General features: G+C 34.7%; 1 protein-coding gene across 1 annotated transcript; it reads right to left on the bottom strand.

Annotated features, from left to right (window-relative positions):
- Nucleotides 1-318: 318 nt before the first annotated feature.
- On the bottom strand, nt 319-21,833 carry LOC123322702 (glutamate receptor 1-like). Its single transcript, XM_044910688.1, has 14 exons — nt 21,711-21,833; nt 16,627-16,779; nt 14,741-14,998; nt 14,259-14,512; nt 10,037-10,405; nt 9,744-9,965; nt 6,641-6,761; nt 6,447-6,541; nt 4,196-4,786; nt 3,798-4,042; nt 2,861-2,966; nt 2,441-2,653; nt 464-535; nt 319-409 (listed from the first exon to the last, which is right to left on the bottom strand). The coding sequence occupies exons 1-14, from the start codon at nt 21,823-21,825 to the stop codon at nt 377-379; spliced, it is 2,847 nt and encodes a 948-aa protein (XP_044766623.1). The 5' UTR covers nt 21,826-21,833; the 3' UTR covers nt 319-376.
- Nucleotides 21,834-23,620: the final 1,787 nt, after the last annotated feature.

Raw genomic sequence — 23,620 nt, 5'->3', positions numbered from 1 at the left:
GATCATTTTTTTGAATTAGGCGGATATTCTTTTAGTTTCAGGCCAATTTTCGTGAATATCGAAACCAAAAACACAAAATCAAAATTCAAAACAGAAATAGGCAGATTGATTTCCATATCACATATATCCATATAATTTGATTAATATATAAGAATAAGAAATGTATTTAATGCTCACAAATTTTCAACTTAAACAGGCAGATTCGCTATTTCACGTATGCAATGCAATACCTTGGATATCAGACGTGTTTTTTCACTCAGTATTATATGAATATATACAATACAAATGGAATGGGATATGTGAATGAAACTAAATTGACATATTATTATAACATTATCCGAACGAATCTGAATGAATTTCCTATCCCGAATACACTTCAATAAAATCGGTGACTTTTAAGACGAACAAACTGAAAAAAGTTCGATATGAATTTGATTTTCTCCCACAAGATTTATGTTTAAACCTGCGTGTGTGTATTACTATGAGCCTGTTCTGGTTCATTTCCACCAGCTATCTGATTCGCAGGGGTGTAATACTGAAATAAAAAAATACAATAAGAATAATGGCAAGGAATTGGTATTACAGAAACTTAGGTTAAGGCTAAACAAACACGAGAGAACATGTTGACATCGAAAGAGACTAGGGATAGACAGATTGCGATTTTATTCGAGCTAAATCGGTATCGCAAATCTCAACCAAAAATAATGTCCAAATGAAGTGGAGGATCTTTTATTGAGAGCCAACACCCGCATCGAAGTACTAAATAAATCGATCTGACATCTGGCGTTCAACCAATAGGAATAATATTTAGAGGCATTACGTCAGAGAAGAAGTAGCCACACTATCATCAAAGAGTATAAAGTTGTTACTCTTTGCTATCATTCAGGATACCATACCAATGGAAAATTAATTCCCAACGACAGGCGATGGTCCATGGTTTCGTACTTGTTTGTTCTCACCAGAGCAATACAACTCTCATTTCGGTAACGATGATAATTCATAATAGTCCTAACGTCGCGGCTGTATGACATTTTTGTTATAACATCGTTTGTTTGTTTGTTTGGCCAATCATATCAATTTTATTGATATAAAATTGAGTTAATTGTTCGATTGTTCAGATGTAGATATACAACTTCTGATTATTTGTTTTTAATCGAAGGACGGAAAAATAAACAGTTCACAAAAAATGTAGGCTTTTCGATTATATCGGTTTATAATTGCTAAAAGTTAAGGGGTGATTTCTTGTCGAAAAATAGGATGGGTACTTCATAGAAACTTTCCTTTTTGAGCCTCCTTCTTAGTTACAGATAATAAGGAGATATCTTAAAAATAAAAAACTGACGAGAATGAAACCAATCAGATATTTTATGCGGGCGAGAATGCATTCAAAAAATTTTTTGGTGATGTTCCTCTATGATTGAAAGGTGTAGAAAAAGCCACCCCTAAACTTTGTTTCGCAAGAAATATTTTTCCATATATAGAGAGAGTCTTTGACTCGTACAAATATTCTAACAGTAGATTCTTGAGGTCAAAAGAAACACTTATTTCTTTTACCATTTTTTTCGAATGGGCTCGGTTTGAAAGATACGGGCTGTTAAAACCCATAAAAAAGATTGTTTTTAGTTCTCACAAAGGGAATGAAATGAATTTCGGAATATAGTTTTTCATTTATTTGATGAATCTTATTCGAACACAAGATATCACTCACGTCTTCCAGTTTTCTCATTATGACCACTATTACTACCATAAAAATACCAAAAATTCAGGAGAATGAATATTTGAATGTTTTGTAAAAAAAAGGCATTCTTCATATTTTATGTTCAAAAATTGAAAAGTATCTGTGAAATTTGAAAAATTGGCTACTTTGGCTACATACAACTCTAGTTAAAAGATCCACAGATGTGTAGTTTCACAGATTCAGCTTCATTTTTCCAGGAGTGGAACAGCTCATTATGAAAACTTAAAATGACTATATCTTTTTATCAGGGCTGAATCGGAAAAAAGTGTTCCTTTCGACCGCAAGAATCTACTGTTAAAATATTTGTACGAGTAAGAGGCTCACCTTGTATATACCTATATCAGTATAGACAATATTTATTCGTCGTATCCAAATTTTTCACAAACTCTGTTCATTCATTTTTATAAATATATTTTTGTGCTTAACTACATATGAGAAAAAACTCAATAAAATGTCCGCTTGATTTTATTCTAGCCTGTTTTTTATATCACATCAGAAAAAAAAGCTCTGGTGAATGTTCTTCCCTTGTTTTGTTGTGCAACACAACCTCCCTTAAAATCTACAACCTATATTGGTCGATATTTTGAATGGCTAAGCAAGAGGACTGTTTTGGAGTTTTGGATTCGTTGCTTGAAAATGGAGTGTCTGGATCACTAATATTCAAATTCAGTTGAAGTATCGTTATTGACAATAAAAACTTACTCTTCCATTATCATAATCTCTTCCTACCCCGATCGTCAAACGAGCTTTGGCCTTCATTGCATCACTCAAGGGTATTTTCGCTCTTGTGGCTTCTGTGTGCGATTTATAACAAAATTCAATTAGAGCCACAGTTAATGCCAGTAGTAGTCCAGTGATGAGAATATAGAATATGCCTGCCACGTTGCTTAGAGAAAGTTCACTTCTTGTAGCATCCTGAAATATGTGAAATCTATTTAAAAACTATAACGTAATCTGAGCTCGTTCATAAAAAAGATAAATATCTAGTTCTAAGAGCGGTGACAAGCAGTATTATGCCAGAATTGCCTAAGACAGAATGGTTCTTTCGGACGTGTGAAAATTAGACTCACTAAAGGCGAAAGAAGACCATCAGTGGAGGAATTCTACCGATTGATCTCTTACCTGTTTTTCATTAGAACATTGCGATCGATCATACCACCACTTGTTCGTCAATTTTGTTAGTTCCTCATTTTCTTTTAATGCAAGAACCGCCAAATTGACAGCATCCCTGCAACAGATGTTAATTGATACTCATTGCAGAACTTCTTATAAAAAAGTTGTTGTATATTTTTCTTGGCTTTCCGATGGTGAACCTTAGGCCATGAACTTGTAGTTATTTGAAATTCAAGTCGGATCATTTTGTCCCCAGAAAGGAAATAAACAAAAAAATTCTATGTTTGAATATGAGTTTATTTGACATTCCTTCTTTGACCTTGGGACCCCCGAAAAATCTAACCAGTAAGCACTCGGCTTGAAAGAATTTTGAGAAAAATGTTTCATACAAATGTTTCTGTATTTTTTCTTGGCTATCCGTTAGTGACTCTAATTTGTGACTTTGAACATGTTATTTTCCAAATAGGAACAGGTACTTTAGTCCATAAGTAGAAAGAACAGAGGTTCAAGGTCAAAAGGGTGTCACTTAATGCCATGCCCCCACATTGAATATTCTGCTCCTTTCATTTCTAATATCAATATGATGCTATTTGAAAATCGCCACTGAATAGCCAAGAAAAAATAGAGAAACTTCTGTATTTTTCAAACATTTTTCTCTAATATACTCTCCACCCGATTTATTGAGCCGTTTCTGTACTTTTGAAACACACTGTATTGTTTCGAATGCAAATCAATAGAAAGAGTGAAAAATTTCACATACTACTTACTACTGATAATATCAGTATCAATCAAATAATATATGGTTGATTGTTGATTATCACATTATGGTGATGATTATTTTCCAGAATGTCAAACCAAGAGGAGCACAAACTTATAACTTGAATTATAAAGTCGTTGATTTCATTTTTATAAGTAGAATAATTATTCGAAAAAATTATTCCTTTACCTTAGAGGAGATCCTAGCGGAGTTGCTACTCCAAATCCTTTTGCATCCAAATTGCTACCAACTTTCATGGTGTTGCATGGTTTCTGTAGATTGATATATTCGTTTTTTGGAGATTCTATCAAGAGAGCATATTTTCCTTTAGACTGTCGAACTCTGTTAATTCCTTCGTCATACGATTTAACAAAAACATGACTTCTCGAATTCATAAATTCCCACATCTTGGTGTAAAGTGATATTTGTGACCTCTGGAGGAAGGAAATGATTTTTGTGATAATTCCAATTACCATCGTATACAAAATCAATAATTTTTGCTCAATGGGTGAAAAATCCATCATCACTCAAAGGATCTTGATGTAAGTTCAAGAAATTGTTATCAGTAGAGATACCCTTTTACCCACCTTGAAAAAGTCATATGTAGCTCCATCGGCCAATGTCCCATATTCAACTTCGTTTTGATGTGCCAAATCCTCGACAGAATTGATTGGCGTCACCATTCTCTCGACCGTCAGGAAGGCCGCCAAATTGGCAGTGTATGATGATAACAGAATCAACGTGAAAAACCACCAGACGGCACCAACTATCCTACCAGACGTTGATCTAGGAGATATATCGCATCCTTGTTGCATGAAAGCTCCAAGCGAAAACCAAAGTGAATTCATCATCGTGAAGTCATTAGCCATAGAGCCGCCATGACTACCATGAACACCAGATATCTCGTGATGCTCACCCGTCAGATGAAGAAGGCGCCATTCGTAGGGTGAAAATCTTGAAACAGTAAACAGGACGATGCTCACTCCGATAAAGCTGAATATAACACAAACCCATATTTCCTTCGAGAATGGATTCAAGAAACTGAATACACCTAACTGTTGTTTCATTGGTTTCTTGATCATAATAGAAATACCTAGGGACATGAATGGTTTGGTGAAATCAATAACTCGTTCTCGTTCAGAAGTGATAGTCATTGGTGCAATTGCTAGATCTGCCTCCTGCAAGAAAACGTTATTTCAAATTGAATATACAACTTCATAGATGACGATTTCTTGTGACTTGAAAATAAAACTATAAAAGAAAAGAAATACCATATGAAAATATAAAAGGTGCGTCAAGTTGGTGATCCACCCATTGAATTTTGGTATCAAAATGTTTTGGGAATTTTGTGCCCATTTTGTGCTAATTGGTCGATATAATTAGTTAAATGACTAAATCCTGATTTATATAATTTTGAATAGAATGAGCTATTCATCCAGCACACGTGCTTTGTTTTCCCAGAGCATTTTCAGGTGGGTAAAGGTAAATTGAATTTTTTGGTACTGAACAATAAAGAATAACTGAATAATGAGGGTAAGAATAATTTTTCAAAACATTCAAAGCAATTATAGAGCAGGTGCAAATCAGAAGGATTGGCGGCAAGTTTAAAAAAGAAGACTGGCTATTTATGCGAAATTAAAAATATATTATTCTTCCATGGCATCGAAAACTTTCATAATACTCTACATTTTAACGATGGGATCTAAATACATAAATAAATAATATGCAGGGTGAGTCTTTGACTCGTACAAATATTTCAACAGTAGATTCCTGAGGTCAAAAGAAACACTTTTTTTCTATACCATTTTTTCCGATTCGGCCCTGATAAAAACATATAGCCATTTCGAGTTTTCATAATGAACTGTGCCATCTTTGGAAAAATAAAATTCCCTTCAGAATAACCTGAATAACTAGCTACATCTGTGACACTACAAATTGTGGATCTTTTTAACGAAGTTGTATTCAGTCAAAATACCCAATTACTCAAATTTCGCAGAAAAATTTTAATTGTTGAACAACAAATTATTCGAGAACGGCGACATTATACGAGAAAATATGAAGAATATTTTTATTCAAATATTCATTAGATGGCGTTCCAAGAGTTGGGTTCTTTGATTATTTGGTATTTTTATTGTACTTACCTGATGGTCATAATATGAAAACTGGGTGATCTTGTGTTCGATAAATTCATCAAATAAATGAAAAACTATATTCCGAAATTCATTTCATTCGATAAACCGTTTGTGATAAAATTATAACATTTTTTTATGATTTTTCAACAGACTGTATCTTTCAAACCGAATCGATTCGAAAAAAATGGTAAAGAAAAAAATGTTTCTTTGGATCTCAAGAATCTACTGTTGAAATATTTGTAAGAGTCGAAGATTCCCCCTGTACAGATATTCATTTATATACCGATATGAAGAATTATGAGATGATTGAAAGTATAATTAATTACTTGTTTATAATTCGTATCTTCGTTATCTTCTCTTTCGGTACAAATTGATTCAGTTCACCTTTACCCACCTGAGCATGCTACTGTGATATCGAAACACGTGTCTTTAATAACTCATACTAATGAAACTTATGTGGTTAAGTTTATGGTGAGTAACATTTCAAAAAAATTTTCATCAGCTTAAGACGTACCTACTTCATTTTTACGTGCAAGTAGATTTGAGAGAACTGACTCGTTCTTCATCATTCAGATTCCAAAACACACAACTGCACGTTAAAATATTCGATTCAGCATTTTTATTTTGTTGCCAGCTTAAGAGTTTTTTACGAAATTTTTGAACTTACACTATTGGACTACTAAGTATAATTTTATTCGACACTTACTTGGCGAACTAATTCTCCTACCATTCCATCCCAGCCACCTTTGACATCAGGATTCTCTGTGCCATACTTTCCATCTTTGACGATTCTCAATTCATCTGAAAATAGGATTAGGTTAGTTTTTGAACTGATTACAATATTATCTCATGAGTTTTTGAATTAACATTAGAAGTGTCTTATGTCTTTCATAAACTTACAGTTTATTCCCAACCTTTTGGCTATGAGATCAGCCAAATCCTTGCAGTATCCTTCAAATCTTTCATTACCATGCAGAATTTTTCCAGGCTCTGCTTGCCGCAGCATGATATAAGGTTCTTCCTATAAAAGCAATATTTCCTTAGATTGTAATGAATCCCAGTTCATTTTAGTGCATTCCTTTCATTTCACATTCCCGCCTTTGAAAATATTTAATTCTCAAATATTCAGTACATTCATTCCGATAGGCAGAGTAAATGTAAAAAATCGTTTATCTGTGGTTAACGTTGTTTTTCTTGCATGCCGTTGAAGATTTCGGCGTTTTTCTGATGTTGATATGCGATAAACCGGAGCTGACGACGTTTTTCACTCTTGTCGCATTCTGGAATTTTCGGATTTTTAACGTGTGGGGGGATTTGCCTATAAAAGCAGATTTTCCCCCGCGACAGCCTCTTTACTTTAGTCGCTCTTTACTCTTTTAGTCTCTTTTGTCACTTGACGCTCTTTACTCTCTTTTCTCTGCGATTGTGTGCCCGACGAGCCGATCAGCGAATTTAGAATAAATTTTGTGTTACGAAGGTAGTGCTCTTAGAAATTAATTTTTATTTTTCGTTTTTTTCGCGAGTGCCTTGAATAAAGGAGGTAGGTCCCCGTCTATACCGTTCAGTTTCTTTATTAGACCTACACCGGTTATTTCTTTGACACTGCTGTACTGTATCGCTTTCTGTTATCTTTTATCGTACTTTACCCTTTTTCGCGAGTCTGTTTCCCTTCGCTATCAGTCATGGTGCGTAAGCCCTTGGGGTAGTGAAGAGGAAGTCCCGTCAACCCCCCTGTTCGCGTTCCCGCGCCATAAGTGTTGAAATATAAATCTCTTCTTTTCTATCAGTCATGGTGCGTAAGCCCTTGGGGTAGAGAATAAGAGATACCGCTCTTCGCCAGTGAAATCCCGTAGTTGCGCTCAAAATAGACCTTATCTTCGAAATAGGTAGCGAATAAAAGTCTCGAGTAGGTTCGCCCTGGTTGTGTTTCTTTCATTTCTGGAGAAATACAATCAATTACATCCCGATACCGTAGAGCAAGTCATTTCACTTCGCGAGGTCATCCTTAAGACGCATTTTACTAGGCACAATGTCTTAAGAACCACTAAACATTAACCCTCGAAATTTTTTGAACCGTTAGAAAGTTCATTTAATGGAAAAACTTTCTTCTCTCTTCCAATTTTTTATGGAACGCAAGATTTCTGATACAAATCTAAAAATAAATATCTGATCTAATCTAATAGGTACACAAGAGTCCATAGAAGTACATATAGAGAGTTAGATATATATTACGCAACACCCTGGAGAAATGCAATTAAGATAAGCAAACTACAAGCTAACGACATCTTCTATCAAAAATTCATCTGAGAGCTCTACTGGACCCGAAGTTATTCTGGGGTAATCAGACATTCGATCTGAAAGCGTTTAAGTACAAACAGCTTACTACTTATGAATTCAGTCTCAAGAAATGTCCTTGAGCGCTTATTTCCGTATTTTCATATTTTGGAGTATATAATCGAAAAAGCTAAAAAAGAATATCTTTCCTATTCACTCCAAATGATTGGTTGGATCTTGTATCCGAAGCGAGTGAAAATTTTATGATCATTAAGATGAACCAAGAAGATTTTAAAAGCATTTCACCTATGAATGACTTCATGAAGGACACTGCGTAGTGTCTTGAAAAAATATGGATGCATTGTGAAAAGATTGTTTTAAAGAAGAAAAGACGTTCTGGAAGCCCTCCAAAATACAACTTCCAATTAGGCACACTTTTTTTGAAACCAAAGACCTGGAGCACACAGTACTCCGCCGTCAAGTGCTGCTGGCACCACGGAGATATCTAGAATAGAGACGACAATTCTGAATTTTCGTCTCCGCACTTGACGGCGGAGTACTCTGTGCTCCAGGTCTTTATTTCCTAACCGAATGCGGGTTTACCCTTACAATCTCCTGCAGTCTCTTGGCGAACAGTTGTACTTTCGTCGTGTAGTATTCTACAGAGTAAGTGAGGGTTGGTTCTGTCTTGGTGTGACATATGGCGCGTCGTAGTGAAGATTGAAAAATATTCCTCATGGCAGGCCCCCAATTTCGCTTAGCGACACCATCCTCCGATTAAGATGTGTAACACTGCACTGCACTGTTGAGGGACATAATCCCTAAACCGGTCTTAAGTTTGTGTCCATATGTTTCAGCCTCTCTGGGAATTCATGCCCTGATTCATGACTAGCTCGCAATAATGAAACTACCATATTTTGAATTGTCGTCTCCATTTTAAATATTTGGAACCATACTTAAGGTTAAGTTACCCAAAAGTGAAATTTAATACAGCTTTTGCCGTTTTTACCGCCCATTCATGATTTTTATCCTTCACTAAGACATGCTGAAGCACCTAATCGACATATAAAGCCACTAATGATTTGGTTTCTACCTCGGTTTCTACTATGGTTAATTTTTTTTATAAGAAGTTTGAATAAATGAGTATTTTATAATTTGAATCTGAAATGCTTGTCCTGCTAAAAATAAATTCCCGGAATTCAATAGAATTAAAAAACTTTGATTGGTTTTACTCAAAAACGTTTTTTCACTTGTACCCTATTGCATAAACCACTCAATTATTATTGACGTGTTCGAGTTCTTTTGTACGAAAGCATGAATGAAGAATCTTAGTAGGTATCAAATACGGTTCCAGGAGTGAGTTTAGAGGTGGCCATAATTTTATATTTGAAATTATGTAAGGTAAGGTATTTGTTTTCTTCATAAAAAATATGTTCGAAAGATAACTAAGAGGGGAATGATATCCACTTTGGTTATTTGAAAAAATATTTTTCAAGTTCTCAAAGGTGGAGTGGACATAGCCCCTCATGCCCCTTTCCTGGATACGCCCATGTCTGGATATCCTGTAGGTATAAAATAGTTCTGGGTAGATGTTTTCAGACTGAAGAAAAAAGCAGATTAGGCACAACCGCGTTGAATGCAGCAAGTAAATATAGTAGAAATGAAATTGAAACCTAGGAGATTGTTGGTTAAAATATAAAATTATTCAAGATTGTATTGGCCAACCTACCACTATTGTTGTCACGATGTAAGTCTTATTTCGTTCTATTGTTAGTGGTGGCTTCAATCTGATATATTTAGCTGCTACTGGAGTGAAGCCGGTATTATCACTCCACTCAGCTACTTTAACCATAGCGCTATTAACTGTCATCTCCACTACATGAAGGGTGTAGTTCTGCCTTCTACCATCTTCGCTAAAACGAATCTCACCTGTAAGACCTTCAAGTTCCACCTGAAAGTATCAATTCATAATGAATGCTGAAAAATAATTATGCAAAATTCTCATCGCATAATGTAACCTACCTTTCTCAATAATCTGGAAATTTTATCTCCGTGCTCCCAAGGCGTAACCCAACCACCTGGCGTATTGCAATCTACTCCTCTAGTTCCGTTGCTGAAAGTTTGACCTTTTCGTAAGGTACTTCTGAATACATCGGGTTTTTTTCGTAAGAGTTTACTGAAAGCTTCAACCAGGACGAAAACTGCGTCGTACATGAAAGCTGCCTGGGCTGAAATATTATCCTTTGCGCCTTGCGATGACATGGGATCCAATTTCTTCCATTCCTCCAGAAATTCCTTCACATGTTTCTTCGTACTATCTACTATTCTGAATCCTGTTATATTGATGGCTCCGTATTCAATAACCTCGCTCTCCCATCTATCATCCATTACCTGGAAACGCAAGCAAACTCTAATGAAAGTGCAAGTTGCATTATTGGATATCAGGTTCTGAGTTCTCCACAATTTCGGATTCAATACTGTCTGTATAACCAGGAACTTCGAATGGTATATTTCCAAACAAGATAGAGTTGTAATGAATAAAATAAACGAAATCGCTTTTTAATTCTTGAGTATGCTTGAGTATCCTTGAAAGTGATCTATTTTGGAATATGGAAAGAAGACATGGAAAATAAATCAACTCTTTTATTAAAATAGAATGAAAAAATTATTGAGTAAAAAGTCTGTTTGGTCTTTGTCACAGTTCCGGAATGCGCCCTGAGGATGGCCATATAAATGGCCGAACGAAAGCTTGGCAGTATTGAATAAAGAACTGTGACAAAGACCAAACACCAAACTTTTTACCCGATAATTTTTTCATTTAATGGAAAAAAGACATTGCTTCATATATCGTAGTGTTAATTTTGAGTAACTTTCTTTTCTGTCGAATGTTTTGATTTTTTAATCGAATATCTCCTTCAAGAAAAAATTCAAACAAATTTTTCGTTTATGCGTCAACACTTTTGGATGTAGGTCACTTCTCATATAATTTTTTTTTAGACATTTTATATTAATCTTATGATCTTTTTGTGAATACTTTTCTGTGTGTAACCTGTTTGTGTCTCATTTCTTCATGAAAAAATAAATACATAAATGAATAGAATTAAATTATTCGTACAGTATTTTTCCCGTAAGCGGATCACTGGATTTTGTATTTGTTTGTTTGTATTCTGATCCATAGAAGAGACATTCAGTGAAGAAAATTGAAAAGTGAAGCATCAACGTATAAGTATTTATCAAGGGCTATCCAAATGTGGTGTGGGAAAAAAGATATTGAGGAAAGACTATTTTTTGCAGATTTTACAGCCTTTCGAAATTAAATGATTCAGACACAATTTACTGGTTGTCAAATATTGAAATTTTCTACAGTTTGTCACATTTATTTCACGCCTGGTTCAAATCCGAGTTAGATTTAAATTTCTTCAGGGTAGTTTTGGATGAACTTGCTCGAAATGAATATAAAAGCACCATTTTATACATATATATTTTAATTGAGAAATGATTGAGTATCCAAAAAATATGCGCAAAATTCTTCAATGAAATATGATAAATGATATGATAATTTCGACTTTTTGGGAAAACTGAATATTGAAATTAATAGTCAGGAATTGACTAAGTAATTTAATTTTTGAAACCAGTAAAAGCTGAAAAAATTTCAGGAATTTCCATAACTCAATGAAATCAGAACTGCACCTAACGGAAAATACATCGAAATGAAGAGACTAAAGGCAAAACAGACTGCTATCCCTTTACGGGAGCTCATGTTATATCAATTGAGAAATCTTTTGAAGTGATATAACACGTAAAAATGCACTGTGTGGTTCTAGAAACTTGATAAACCATTAGAAGAACAATTTTTTGACTTCCCATGATAACACGTGAGCAAACATGACGTGGTGGCAGTCTTTTCCATCTTAAATCCCATTCTACAATAATTTATTAGTAATGAACCTGTTTTAGACATATAAGGGTTCATTTTCAGCTAATTGAAGAAAAAATCTTTAATAGACATCTTGCACAGTTCAAAACAAAGTGGGGGCACCTTTCAAGTTAATCATTATTGATATACGGTGTTTTCTGAGAGTGCACAACAAATGAAAATAATTCAATAAAATCAGTTCAACTCAAGTGTTATTCCCTGTATATAGATGTCCATTCTACTTTTTATACTTTTATTATCTACATGCATCTTAACTTCGAAATTCCTCTATATCCAGATCAAAAAAAATTCTTCTAGTTGGTTGTTTAAAAAACAATTCAATTCATGATTACAGGGTGGGCAAAATTCGTTGTCTACTGAGGGAATCTCGAGAACTATAGCAGCTAGAAGAAAACGGACAGCACATTCTTTAGCTCTTTTTTCTTGACTAATCTAAAACTGAAAACAGATCCAGCCTAACGTTCATAGATTTTGAGTTATGAACGAAAATTGAGAAATTGTCATTTTCAATGAAGCTGAATAACTCGCTTATTTGAACTCGTATTCGAAATCTGTTGTTACATTCTACAGGCACTTGTTTATGAGGAATTGGAATATGATATCAATAAATTTTTGGATCCAGTCATTTTCGAGATACGACAGGGATTTCTGATTTTTCAAAGAAAACTATAGTTGAAAGTTCTTTCATCTTGCTGCAATTTTTGCAATTTCTGATCTAAAAAATGTGTCATATGTCGCAATTTACATGAATATAACGAAAGAAAAAAATTCAATACTTTTTCCTGCTTTTCGATTCACTGTTGAATTTTCAGTAGGCTGGCGTAACCATAGCGACCGTTGAAAATGCATTATGGTTCGTGAACTGCACATAATCCTATGTGAATTCAACCTTCTGCGATAGGAATCACCGACTGACGCATAATTATTTCTTTTATATATCGATATCCTTTTAAAGAGGGTGAAAGACTTTCGTCCGATAATTAAAGAAGAAAATTTATTCAATTATCGTTTTTCCATTAATGAAAGAAACTTCAAGAGTCAGTAATATCTATATTAATAAAAGAGGATCTATGGTTTACTTCAAAATGCTTTATTGTTCAAACGATCGCACCAAATTAGACAATTCTTTTTTTGTTGTGTTTATTATTGTTAGGGCAAGGTTTATATAACAAAATATTCCCAAAAAAAATTGTACAGAACAGAAAAAAAGGCATTCCTTTTTCTTACTACCGATCGAGCAATCATAGAGTACTTATAGGTTTTCGACATTTGGACAAAAAGTTAAGTTATATCGAGTAAATCGAAAATTTAAAATGATGAGTTCATTATTATTATCTACCCTAGAAATAATTTAAATGGCAAAACTAGGTTTGCCGGGTCAGCTAGTTTTAAATAAAATACGATAGCTATCTATAATTATAATTTTAACAGAAGTGAGATGATGAAAAATAGGTACTTCTGTCAACGGTAGTGTTCGAATTGTGAACCATCGTAAGATAAGCATGCCAAACATCGCGAGAACAAACGATGGAAAATTAATCATCGAAATATTTATTCAGCAATCCGTGATTTCAATCATAGAGGATCAGGTTCAAAAAATATAATGCGTATTCAACGGTTGCTATGGTAACCCAGCCTACTTATAATTCAACAGAGAATCGAAAAGCAGGAAAAAGTATTGAATTTTTTTTCTTACATTATATTCATGTGAATAGCAACATATGATACATTTCTGATATCAGCAAAAAAATTGCAGCAAGATGAAAGCACTTTCAACTATAGTTTACTTTTGAAAAATCAGAAATCCCTTTCGTATCTCGAAAATGACTGGATCGAAAAATTTCTTAATATCATATTCGAATTCCTTATAAAAAAGTGCCTGTAGAATGTAACAACGGATTTCGAATAGGAGTTCAAATAAGTGAGTTATTCAGCTTCATTGAAAATGAGAATTTCTTAATTTTCGTTCATAACTCAAAATCTATGACCGTTAGGCTGGATCTGTTTTCAGATTTGGAATAGTAAGGAAAAAAGAGCTCGAGAATGTGTCATCCGTTTTTTCTAGCTGCTATAGTTCTCGAGATCCCTTCAGTAGAAAACGAATTTTGCCCACCCTGTACAGTTCCCTATTGAGGAAGGAGAAAAAACCGCCTTTGCTGACTTTTTTTTCGTTAGGTGATTGGAATTCTCAATATGCAGACCTATTTTTTATTATTTTATTCCAAGCTCTTGCAAATTGAAGTCGGCTCTATGACTATGAGAATACGAAATATCCAAATCAGAAATAGGAGCAAATTAATAACTTACCAAACCCGAGAGCAGATAATGATATGTCCTCCGCCCTAAAGTTATATCCCTCACATGACTAACTACTATCTCCTTGGCCATATCAGCTGTGCAATCTAGAACAATGTACTTGTGTTCCCAACGTGATTGTTCTTCCATGCTTCCCAGAAACTGCAGGGCTTCAGAAGCGTTACCAATTCTTCTTACGGAAGAAACTTGAAAACTTTCTTTTCCTGGTATCAAACCTTGATAAATCTGCTGTAGTCTGAGAAGTCCTATTTGAGAAAATAATAGTTTATATCTGTGGATTTTGGTCCAACATTTCTAATCAATGCTGGATGCAATAGAAGTTCTTCTTTCTTTAATTAATTCAAATCTATGATAATGAAATAATTTCATATGCTGTTACATGTTACATTTATGTAACGCAGTTTGAAATTCAAACTTTTTTTTCATTCAAACTGAATACTGAATCTGAGTGAACTTCGAGCCCAAATTCTTACCATCATTAGAGTCGTACAAATAAATGATTTTATCCCAGTTGTAATAGCGAACTGTATCGATTATCGCCTGATGATATTCTGGTCTCATAGATATGGCATAATCCAAAAATCCAGACGAGGGTGCCAATACTTTCTCAGGAAACCATGGCGTTACGAATGGCATCTGGAATGTGTTACTGTACGAGTGAAGGGTATCAAAGGAGTCGGGTGATACAGCTCCCAGCATTGAATATACTCCCCGTTGAAACTGATTGCATACTGTTAGTTGAAATAAATTTCAGTGTAATTATAATAATAAAAGGATCAAACTATCCAATCACAGATTGCAATAAAGTACTACTACACTGCGCAAAAAAATTAACGCACATTATGGAAATCTCAAATTTATTCTACAACTGAAGGTGTTCTCAATGATAATTATTTTTATCAGAATTATGCATGCATATGTTATCCACTTTCAACGGTTTTCTTCAATACAGATGTTTTTTCCCAGCAGGAATAAAAAAAGATGATATTATCAGATTTTGAATGTATTGGCTCCATTCTAAAATCAGTTGTTCTCGATCAATTCTAGTGATCAATAGTTTTTCTTTCGTTTGATTTTTTACACTCGATCGCTATGCAACGCGAATAACGCAATTTCACCCAAGAGGAATGTGCCCAAGCGGTAGTTTTGCGAGAAGAAGGGTGGACATACACAAGAATTGCAGAAAGGTTTGGAGTTTCCCATACAAGTGTGTTCAGAATGTTGCAGCGATTCAGGGAGACAGGTATGAATGTCCGAAGACCAGGACAGGGTAGACCACGGGTAACAACTGCCATTCAAGAACGTTACTTGAGAGTTTCTTCGTTGAGACAACGGTTTGCAACCGCTCGCCTCCTTCAAATTCAGCTTGAGCAAACTCATGAGGTGCAAATTAGCACTCAGACAATAAGAAATCGCCTCAGAGAATATGATTTAAGGCCTCGTGTCGCGGCAAGAGGCCCAGCTCTTACCCCAGCCCATCGAAGGGCGCGTTTGGATTTTGCGAGAGAGCATATCTATTGGGAAGAGGCCGATTGGGAAAGAGTTCTCTTCACAGATGAGTCTAGATGCTGCCTCTACCATTGTGATCGACGTTCCCTTGTATACAGACGTCCACATGAAAGATATGCTCAGTGCAATTTCCTGAATACTACTGGTTTCGGGGGAGGATCGATTATGGTATGGGGTGGAATATCTTTGACCGCTCGCACAGACCTAGTGGTCGTTGATAATGGAGCTATGAATGCTGATAAGTATATAAGGAACATTCTTGAAGAGCATGTAGTGCCATTTGCCCCATACATTGGTGAAAATTTCATTTTTATGGACGATAATGCCAGACCCCATCGTGCGCGCATCGTTCAGGAGTACCTTGAAGAGGTTGAAGTCTCTCGAATGGAATGGCCAGCAAGAAGTCCAGATCTCAATACGATTGAGCAGGTTTGGGACAACCTCAATAGAAGGCTGAGAAGTTCAGAAAATCATCCAGCTACTCTTAATGACTTAGGAATCCAACTCGAAGAAATCTGGGAAGGATAAGATCAGAACATTTTAAGATCACTCATTTTGAGTATGAACCGTCGTTGCCGAGCTGTAATTAACGCAAGGGGTGGAAATACCAAGTATTAAATCACTTATCAGCATTTCAGTATTTTGAAAATTGTTCATTTCTCTTCTTTCACATAAGATTCGGTGAAATCCTGAATTTTTCTTCCATTTAATGTGTCTTGTTTCGTTCAAAACCTTCCCGAGAGAACATAAAAAATAAGTTATAAAGTCAATGTAGAGTTAACTTTCATTAAAATTGAGATTTTCAGAATGTGCGTTAATTTTTTTGCGCAGTGTAAATCCAAGGACTTACTCAATCTAGATAATTTGAAAGCATCAGCTGTGTTGATGACATCTACGTAAGCTTGCAGTTCGAATCGTCTTCCGGTAATATTTTGATTATGATTGAGCATAGCAAATTTAAATGCTGTTTGTACTTCATCTGTCCCTTGTTCAAAAATGGCTCCTGAAATTCATTAATGGGTGTGAAAAATCTCTACACACAAATTGATCTTGGGCATGTTCATAAGCAGCGAGTTTTACATAATGTAGATCTACTTTCTCTGGTCACTTAAGTCCTCTATCCAATAATGGATAAACGTCTGAAAACATTTCTCCAATTGAACTCATAGAATTTTAATTATTTTCACGGATGCTGTCCTACTTATTGGATACTGATTGTGAGACAACACTGGAAAGAACTCTATTTTATTGCATATTTCTAATGAAAACGGGAAGGATAAGTACAATGAAAATTGTAGCAAAACCATTACTTTCGTGGATTTTATTTCTTTTGTTCCTAATAACCAAGCCCTTACAATATTACGTGGTAGAAAAGAAATAGATTTTCCAGGATATTTCATAAACAATGCGAACAAATTCCAGATATTGTTATTCGGAGTCAGAAAGGTAGGTATTTCAGGCTTTTGACCAGAGAAGCTTCGAATTAAAGATACAAGGCATTGTGCGTATTCCAATTAAATTGCTCGAAACAGCTTGAGATATTTGAACGAGATTTGGTAGAATGGATACCTCATTAAGGAGATTATTTTACGTTGAATACCTCTCGAAGTGCGTACTGTTATTGCTTCTCAATATTCTTGAAGAAAAAAATACTACGCCAGTACCTTTTTCTAAAATTATTCATTTCTACAATTCTTTTATCACTTTAGAACAAAAAGGGTCTCTGCGTTATTTCTCTAGGTTGCATTTTTCAGTGAAGAATCGATAACCGTTTGTTATTCAAAAGAATACTTGAGAAGACCAGTAAAGCAATGAATTTTTTCGCAAATCGCTAGGAAATTTGACATTCCAGACAAAATTTCTTAGGAAAAAAGTCAAGATTTCTCAACTGTTAGGAAATATTCATTTCCTTAAAGTTGTTAGTGTTCTATATAAATGATTGAAAACGCGTTGTCCATAAGGAATTAATTCATATTTTGAAAATCTCGATGCATAGCAGAATACATTTTGAAATCAGTTTGTTATATTCCGCAACACAAAATCGTAACTTATGGGCTATTACCAACTTAAATTCGATTTTCCATAGCCACTCGAGATCTCAATCGTTCTTGAATGGACTATATCATTTTACACTGTTTTGTTTTCGAAAACATTAGGAATTAAATTTATATGCGTCAAGTTTGGCAATTCAAGATCGATATGTTTTCATAGTAACGTAACCAATTACATTACGAATTTCAAAGCACCATTTATTTATGAATGAAATAATTCGCGATTTTTTCGAAATTTATAAACCCTTAATATCCTGAGTTTCTATTTTTTCAGAAAAATACTATTCTAATTGAATGAAAACCCTTTATTGGAGTGTACAAGACAAAAACAACTCAATTTTTGTTTGAAATATGTATGGTTTTCGAGAAAAATGGTGTTACTTATATGGAACGCTAATAGCTACTGTTACTGAGAAATAAAATAGATTTGCCAGTGAAATTTGCATTACATATGTGTAACACTAGTAACTAGTCTTAGCTATCTTCACAGTCGTCCAGGAATATTACGCTATTCCTACTCGGTAAATAATGTACTATTATTACATCAAAAAACTTTTCAAATCACAAAATTGTTGAAAATGGCCGCCTCCACCTATAGGATACAAGAGTCCAGTATTTTCCTCATAGTTTGGTTTGTAGAATTGTTATTCATGAAATTGGAAAACATGTAACGCTCTATATCTTGGAAACGAAGCATTTCTGGAAAAAGACCTGTTGGATTCCAAATAACTCAAGAGATGTCCTGAATTCGTTCGAAATGTTTATGAAAACACCCCGTATATTGTTTCTACACTAACCGCCACCAAATAGTGATTCTTGAATATTATCGGTTTAATTTGAAAGATATTACATGAAGGGTACAGGGAAAAACCAAACCATTGATGTCAATTTTTGTCCGACAATGAGTTAGACACACAATTCAATTCAGAATGAAAAATAGTATATTATGGTGTATTAAAACGGGCATGAAACTAGTATTTAATTTGTCATATTTCAAATAATATGAATGGATTTTGAAGTTGAAAACGCGTTTTTCTCAGCTGTAAGGAAAATTGACATCGAGTTGAATACTAATACTCAATGCTATAATGAAATTATATTTATTGCTTTTTCAGGGTGGGTCAGAAACGTGCACGGAGCTCTCTGGAATCATGGTACATTGAAAAATAAATATAGTTTGATGAATAAACTCATGGCCAAAAATGCATATTAAGGGAGATATATCCTTAGAAAGTTGATGAAATTGAAAAAATTTCTTCGCATAACTTCTAAACGCTGAATACCACCAAACTGAAATTTCGTATGTTGTTGAAATACATTTTTTATTACACTTCTAAATTTCTGATATTGTTAGAAAGGATGTTTTTAGACACCTTTTTTCGTTGTATTTGTTTAGGTGGAAACAATAGAAGCATTCGATGGAGCGAAGAAAATGAAAAAGGTACTGAAAAGAAAAAATTACAAAAAATTTAACCGTTTTCGAGATATTTGAGTTTTGGCAGTCACATGATGTCATTTTTTATTACACTTCTAAATTTCTGATATTGTTAGAAAGGATGTTTTTAGACACCTTTTTTCGTTGTATTTGTTTAGGTGGAAACAATAGAAGCATTCGATGGAGCGAAGAAAATGAAAAAGGTACTGAAAAGAAAAAATTACAAAAAATTTAACCGTTTTCGAGATATTTGAGTTTTGGCAGTCACATGATGTCAGCAGATTCATTCATCGAGAGATTATTGTTATGTACTTATTGTTTATCAATGACACAGGAAGGTTATATCCTCGACAAAATTGAGAACATAATTGTTCATAGCCTGCTAAAATATCGTTATCGATGAATCTCGCGATGAATGAATCTGCTGAAATCATGTGAATACAAAAACTCAAATATCTCGAAAACGGTTCAATTTTTTGTATTTGGATAAGAGTATCTTTTTCATGTAATTTTCCTCGCTACATCGAATGCTTCTATTTTTTCACCAATACGGAAATGAAGTTTTGTCAAAAAAATCATGACTCTCCCTCTAAAAACACCCTTTATAACAATAGGTCCTTTCGTTTGCATAAAAAGTGTAGCACTTTTCTACACTCGATTCGATTCACACCAGTGTAGAGGAAGTGTAGTTTATCCACACATAGTCGAAAGGAGATGTAGATAAACTACACCTCCACTGCACTGGTGTAAATTCAATCATCAAACGAATACTAAAATCGAGTGTAGAAAAGTGCTACACTTTTTATGCAAACGAAAGGACCTATCAGGAATGTAGAAGTGTAAGCAAAAAATGTATTTTAACAACATACATTTATACACGAAATTTCAATCTGGTGACATTCAACGTTTAGAAGTTATGCGGAGAAATTTTTTTTAATTTATCAAATTTGGAAGGATATATCTCCCTTAATATGCACTTTGGGCCATGAGTTCATTCATCAAACTATACTTATTTTTCAATGTACAGGTGATGGTTTATATTTTACCCAATAGCTATCTCAGTTAATATTGGTCGTACGAAAACGTTGAAATGGGCAAATTTGTAGTATTTTTTATGGGCATTAAGAATTCAGTACTAGAAAATGCATAAAAGCATCGTAAGCCTAAAATTTTATGTGAACTCTTATTTTTTAAATGGTACACCCTGTATTTTATTTTCCTAATCGGTGAAGCTCTTTCTTCTGATTTCAAATATATATACTTTATGGAAGTTTTGCGGACAGACCATATACACTTTAGATTTCAAATATTCCCATAAAAAAGTGTCCAATAGGGTTAAGTCAGGACTGTTAGAAGGCCATAGAATGGTCCCGTTCCTGCCAATCCAAATATCGTATCTTTTCATTCTCGACTGGCGTTCTACAGCTGCCTTAGATTTAGACGAAAAAACCTATATTTTTAAAAAACTTTTGAAAATAACCTCGATAAAGTATATAGGTATATTTGAAACCAGAAGAAAGAGCTTTACCGATTAGGAAAATAAAATACAGGATGTACCATTTGAAAAATAAGAGTTCACATAATATTTTTAGCTTTACGATGCTTTTATGCATTTCCTAGTACTGAATTCTTCATGACCATAAAAAATACTACAAATTTGCCCATTTAAACGTTTTCGTACGACCAATATTGAATGAGATAGCTATTGGGTAAAATATAAACAATCACCCGGTACTATCACCCTCAAAAAGCTCGGTACAAATTTTTGACTCAACCTGTATATTAGTTCGAATTTTTTCAGTTTTATTCTAAGAACTTAATAATTTGTAGTTTTTACAGAATATGTTCACCAGTTATATTGAAAATAAAAATGGGCTCTTTTATGATATATGAATAGAAAGTGAACTGAAAATTGTTCATTTCGAGCATTTATCTGAAAGAATGTATTATTATTCAAGGAATTACAATATGAACAGCCTAAAAATAATTACAAAAATTTCTATCTGTACGTCAGTTATTGGAAAAATGGAAATATGTCGATTGCGATATGGAAACATGGATAGACGAATTTTGAGGTTTACTAAACCCTAACGAAATGATTAAAGTACTGCAGAAGAAAATAATCCTATTATTTCATATTCACTTCTTCAGCTCAAGATTATCCAAAGACCTAAGACGGTAATGAAGTGAAGGTAAATGCGGTGTATATAGTTTGGAATATTTGCAAAATTGTATAGGTAGAGGATAGTTTGAGGTTCTATTTGGTTTTGGATATTTTTCTATTCTCCTTTATAAATTACTCTCTTATATCTTCCAACTTGAATTATTGGAAGACAAACCTCCAAGTCCAAAGTTTGAAGGTGTTTACTCTAATCTAACCTCCAATACGTCGAAGATGTATATCCATTTTTTCATTTTCATGAATGGAAAGTTTCACTATCAACTCACCTAGAGGTATTTTGTCCCCAGTAGCATCAATCGTCATAAGAAAGGTGAAAAAAACGAAAGCAGATATTTGATGTAAACGCATCGTTGATGTCGCAGCAGCTTCACTCATGAACATGGACCAAATCTCACAAAGCAGATTTCAACGCCCGGCGTCGCGGCGCAGTCGCGCACCCTTCTCTTCGATTATTTCTCATCGTTTTCACGGAATCATCAGTGGTGTATTTGATAACATCGTTAATCCTCCGCTTCTCTACTTTTATCATTCTATAATAGCATCCAACCTTTCAAGTTCAATAACAAGTTTTTTATTTTCATCTGGAACGTTTCCTGAACGGGATAATTGGTGGAAAGAGGGTTCCATTTCCTTTCGAGTTTTCATTTATTTCCAGGTTTTATAGTTTTACTAGCTGACCCGGCAAACCTAGTTTTGCCATTTAAATTATTTCTAGGGTAGATAATAATAACTAACTCATCGTGATTGCTCGATTGGTCGTAAGAAAAAGGAATGCCTTTTTTTCTGTTCTGTACAATTTTTTTTGGGAATATTTTGTTATATAAACCTTGCCCTAACAATAATAAACACAACAAAAAAAGAATTGTCCAATTTGGTGCGATCGTTTGAACAATAAAGCATTTTGAAGTAAACCATAGATCCTCTTTTATTGATATATATGTACTCAGTTTGATATTTTTAGTATGTATTCGCCACAGTTTCCATTCACATGAACTTTATTAAGCGATTCTCGTTCATCCTTTCCCAAAATTCAACTCAACTACACTGCGCAAAAAAATTAACGCACATTATGGAAATCTCAAATTTATTCTACAACTGAAGGTGTTCTCAATGATAATTATTTTTATCATAATTATGCATGCATATGTTATCCACTTTCAACGGTTTTCTTCAATACAGATGTTTTTTCCCAGCAGGAATAAAAAAAGATGATATTATCAGATTTTGAATGTATTGGCTCCATTCCAAAATCAGTTGTTCTCGATCAATTCTAGTGATCAATAGTTTTTCTTTCGTTTGGTTTTCTACACACGATCGCTATGCAACGCGAAACACGCAATTTGGCCCAAGAGGAATGTGCCCAAGCGGTAGTTTTGCGAGAAGAAGGGTGGACATACACAAGAATTACAGAAAGGTTTGGAGTTTCCCATACAAGTGTGTCCAGAATGTTGCAGCGATTCAGGATGAATGTCCGAAGACCAGGACAGGGTAGACCACGGGTAACAACTGCCATTCAAGAACGTTACTTGAGAGTTTCTTCGTTGAGACAACGGTTTGCAACCGCTCGCCTCCTTCAAATTCAGCTTGAGCAAACTCATGAGGTGCAAATTAGCACTCAGACAATAAGAAATCGCCTCAGAGAATATGATTTAAGGCCTCGTGTCGCGGCAAGAGGCCCAGCGAAGGGCGCGTTTGGATTTTGCGAGAGAGCATATCCATTGGGAAGAGGCCAATTGGGAAAGAGTTCTCTTCACAGATGAGTCTAGATTCTGCCTCTACCATTGTGATCGACGTTCCCTTGTATACAGACGTCCACATGAAAGATATGCTCAGTGCAATTTCCTGAATACTACTGGTTTCGGGGGAGAATCGATTATGGTATGGGGTGGAATATCTTTGACTGCTCGCACAGACTTAGTGGTCGTTGATAATGGAACTATGAATGCTGATAAGTATATAAGGAACATTCTTTAGAAGCATGTAGTGCCATTTGCCCCATACATTGGTGAAAATTTCATTTTTATGGACGATAATGCCAGACCCCATCGTGCGCGCATCCTTCAGGAGTACCTTGAAGAGGATGAATTCTCTCGAATGGAATGGCCAGCAAGAAGTCCAGATCTCAATTCGATTGAGCAGGTTTGGGACAACCTCAATAGAAGGCTGAGAAGTTCAG

The sequence above is a fragment of the Coccinella septempunctata genome, chromosome 1 (assembly GCF_907165205.1).
Source record: "Coccinella septempunctata chromosome 1, icCocSept1.1, whole genome shotgun sequence".
NCBI classification, from domain to species: domain Eukaryota; kingdom Metazoa; phylum Arthropoda; class Insecta; order Coleoptera; family Coccinellidae; genus Coccinella; species Coccinella septempunctata.
The sequence above is the reverse complement of the archived record's forward strand: the minus strand, read 5'-3'. Positions and strand labels throughout refer to the sequence as shown.

Excerpts from the sequence above, each read along its gene's own strand:
- LOC123322702 (XM_044910688.1), bottom strand. The coding sequence starts at position 21,825 with ATGTTCATGAGTGAAGCTGCTGCGACATCAACGATGCGTTTACATCAA. Across the intron at positions 6,542-6,640 it reads CAAAAGGTTGGGAATAAACT|ATGAATTGAGAATCGTCAAA; the intron begins GTAAGTTTATGA and ends TCCTATTTTCAG. Across the intron at positions 2,967-3,797 it reads CCGCTAGGATCTCCTCTAAG|GGATGCTGTCAATTTGGCGG; the intron begins GTAAAGGAATAA and ends CATCTGTTGCAG.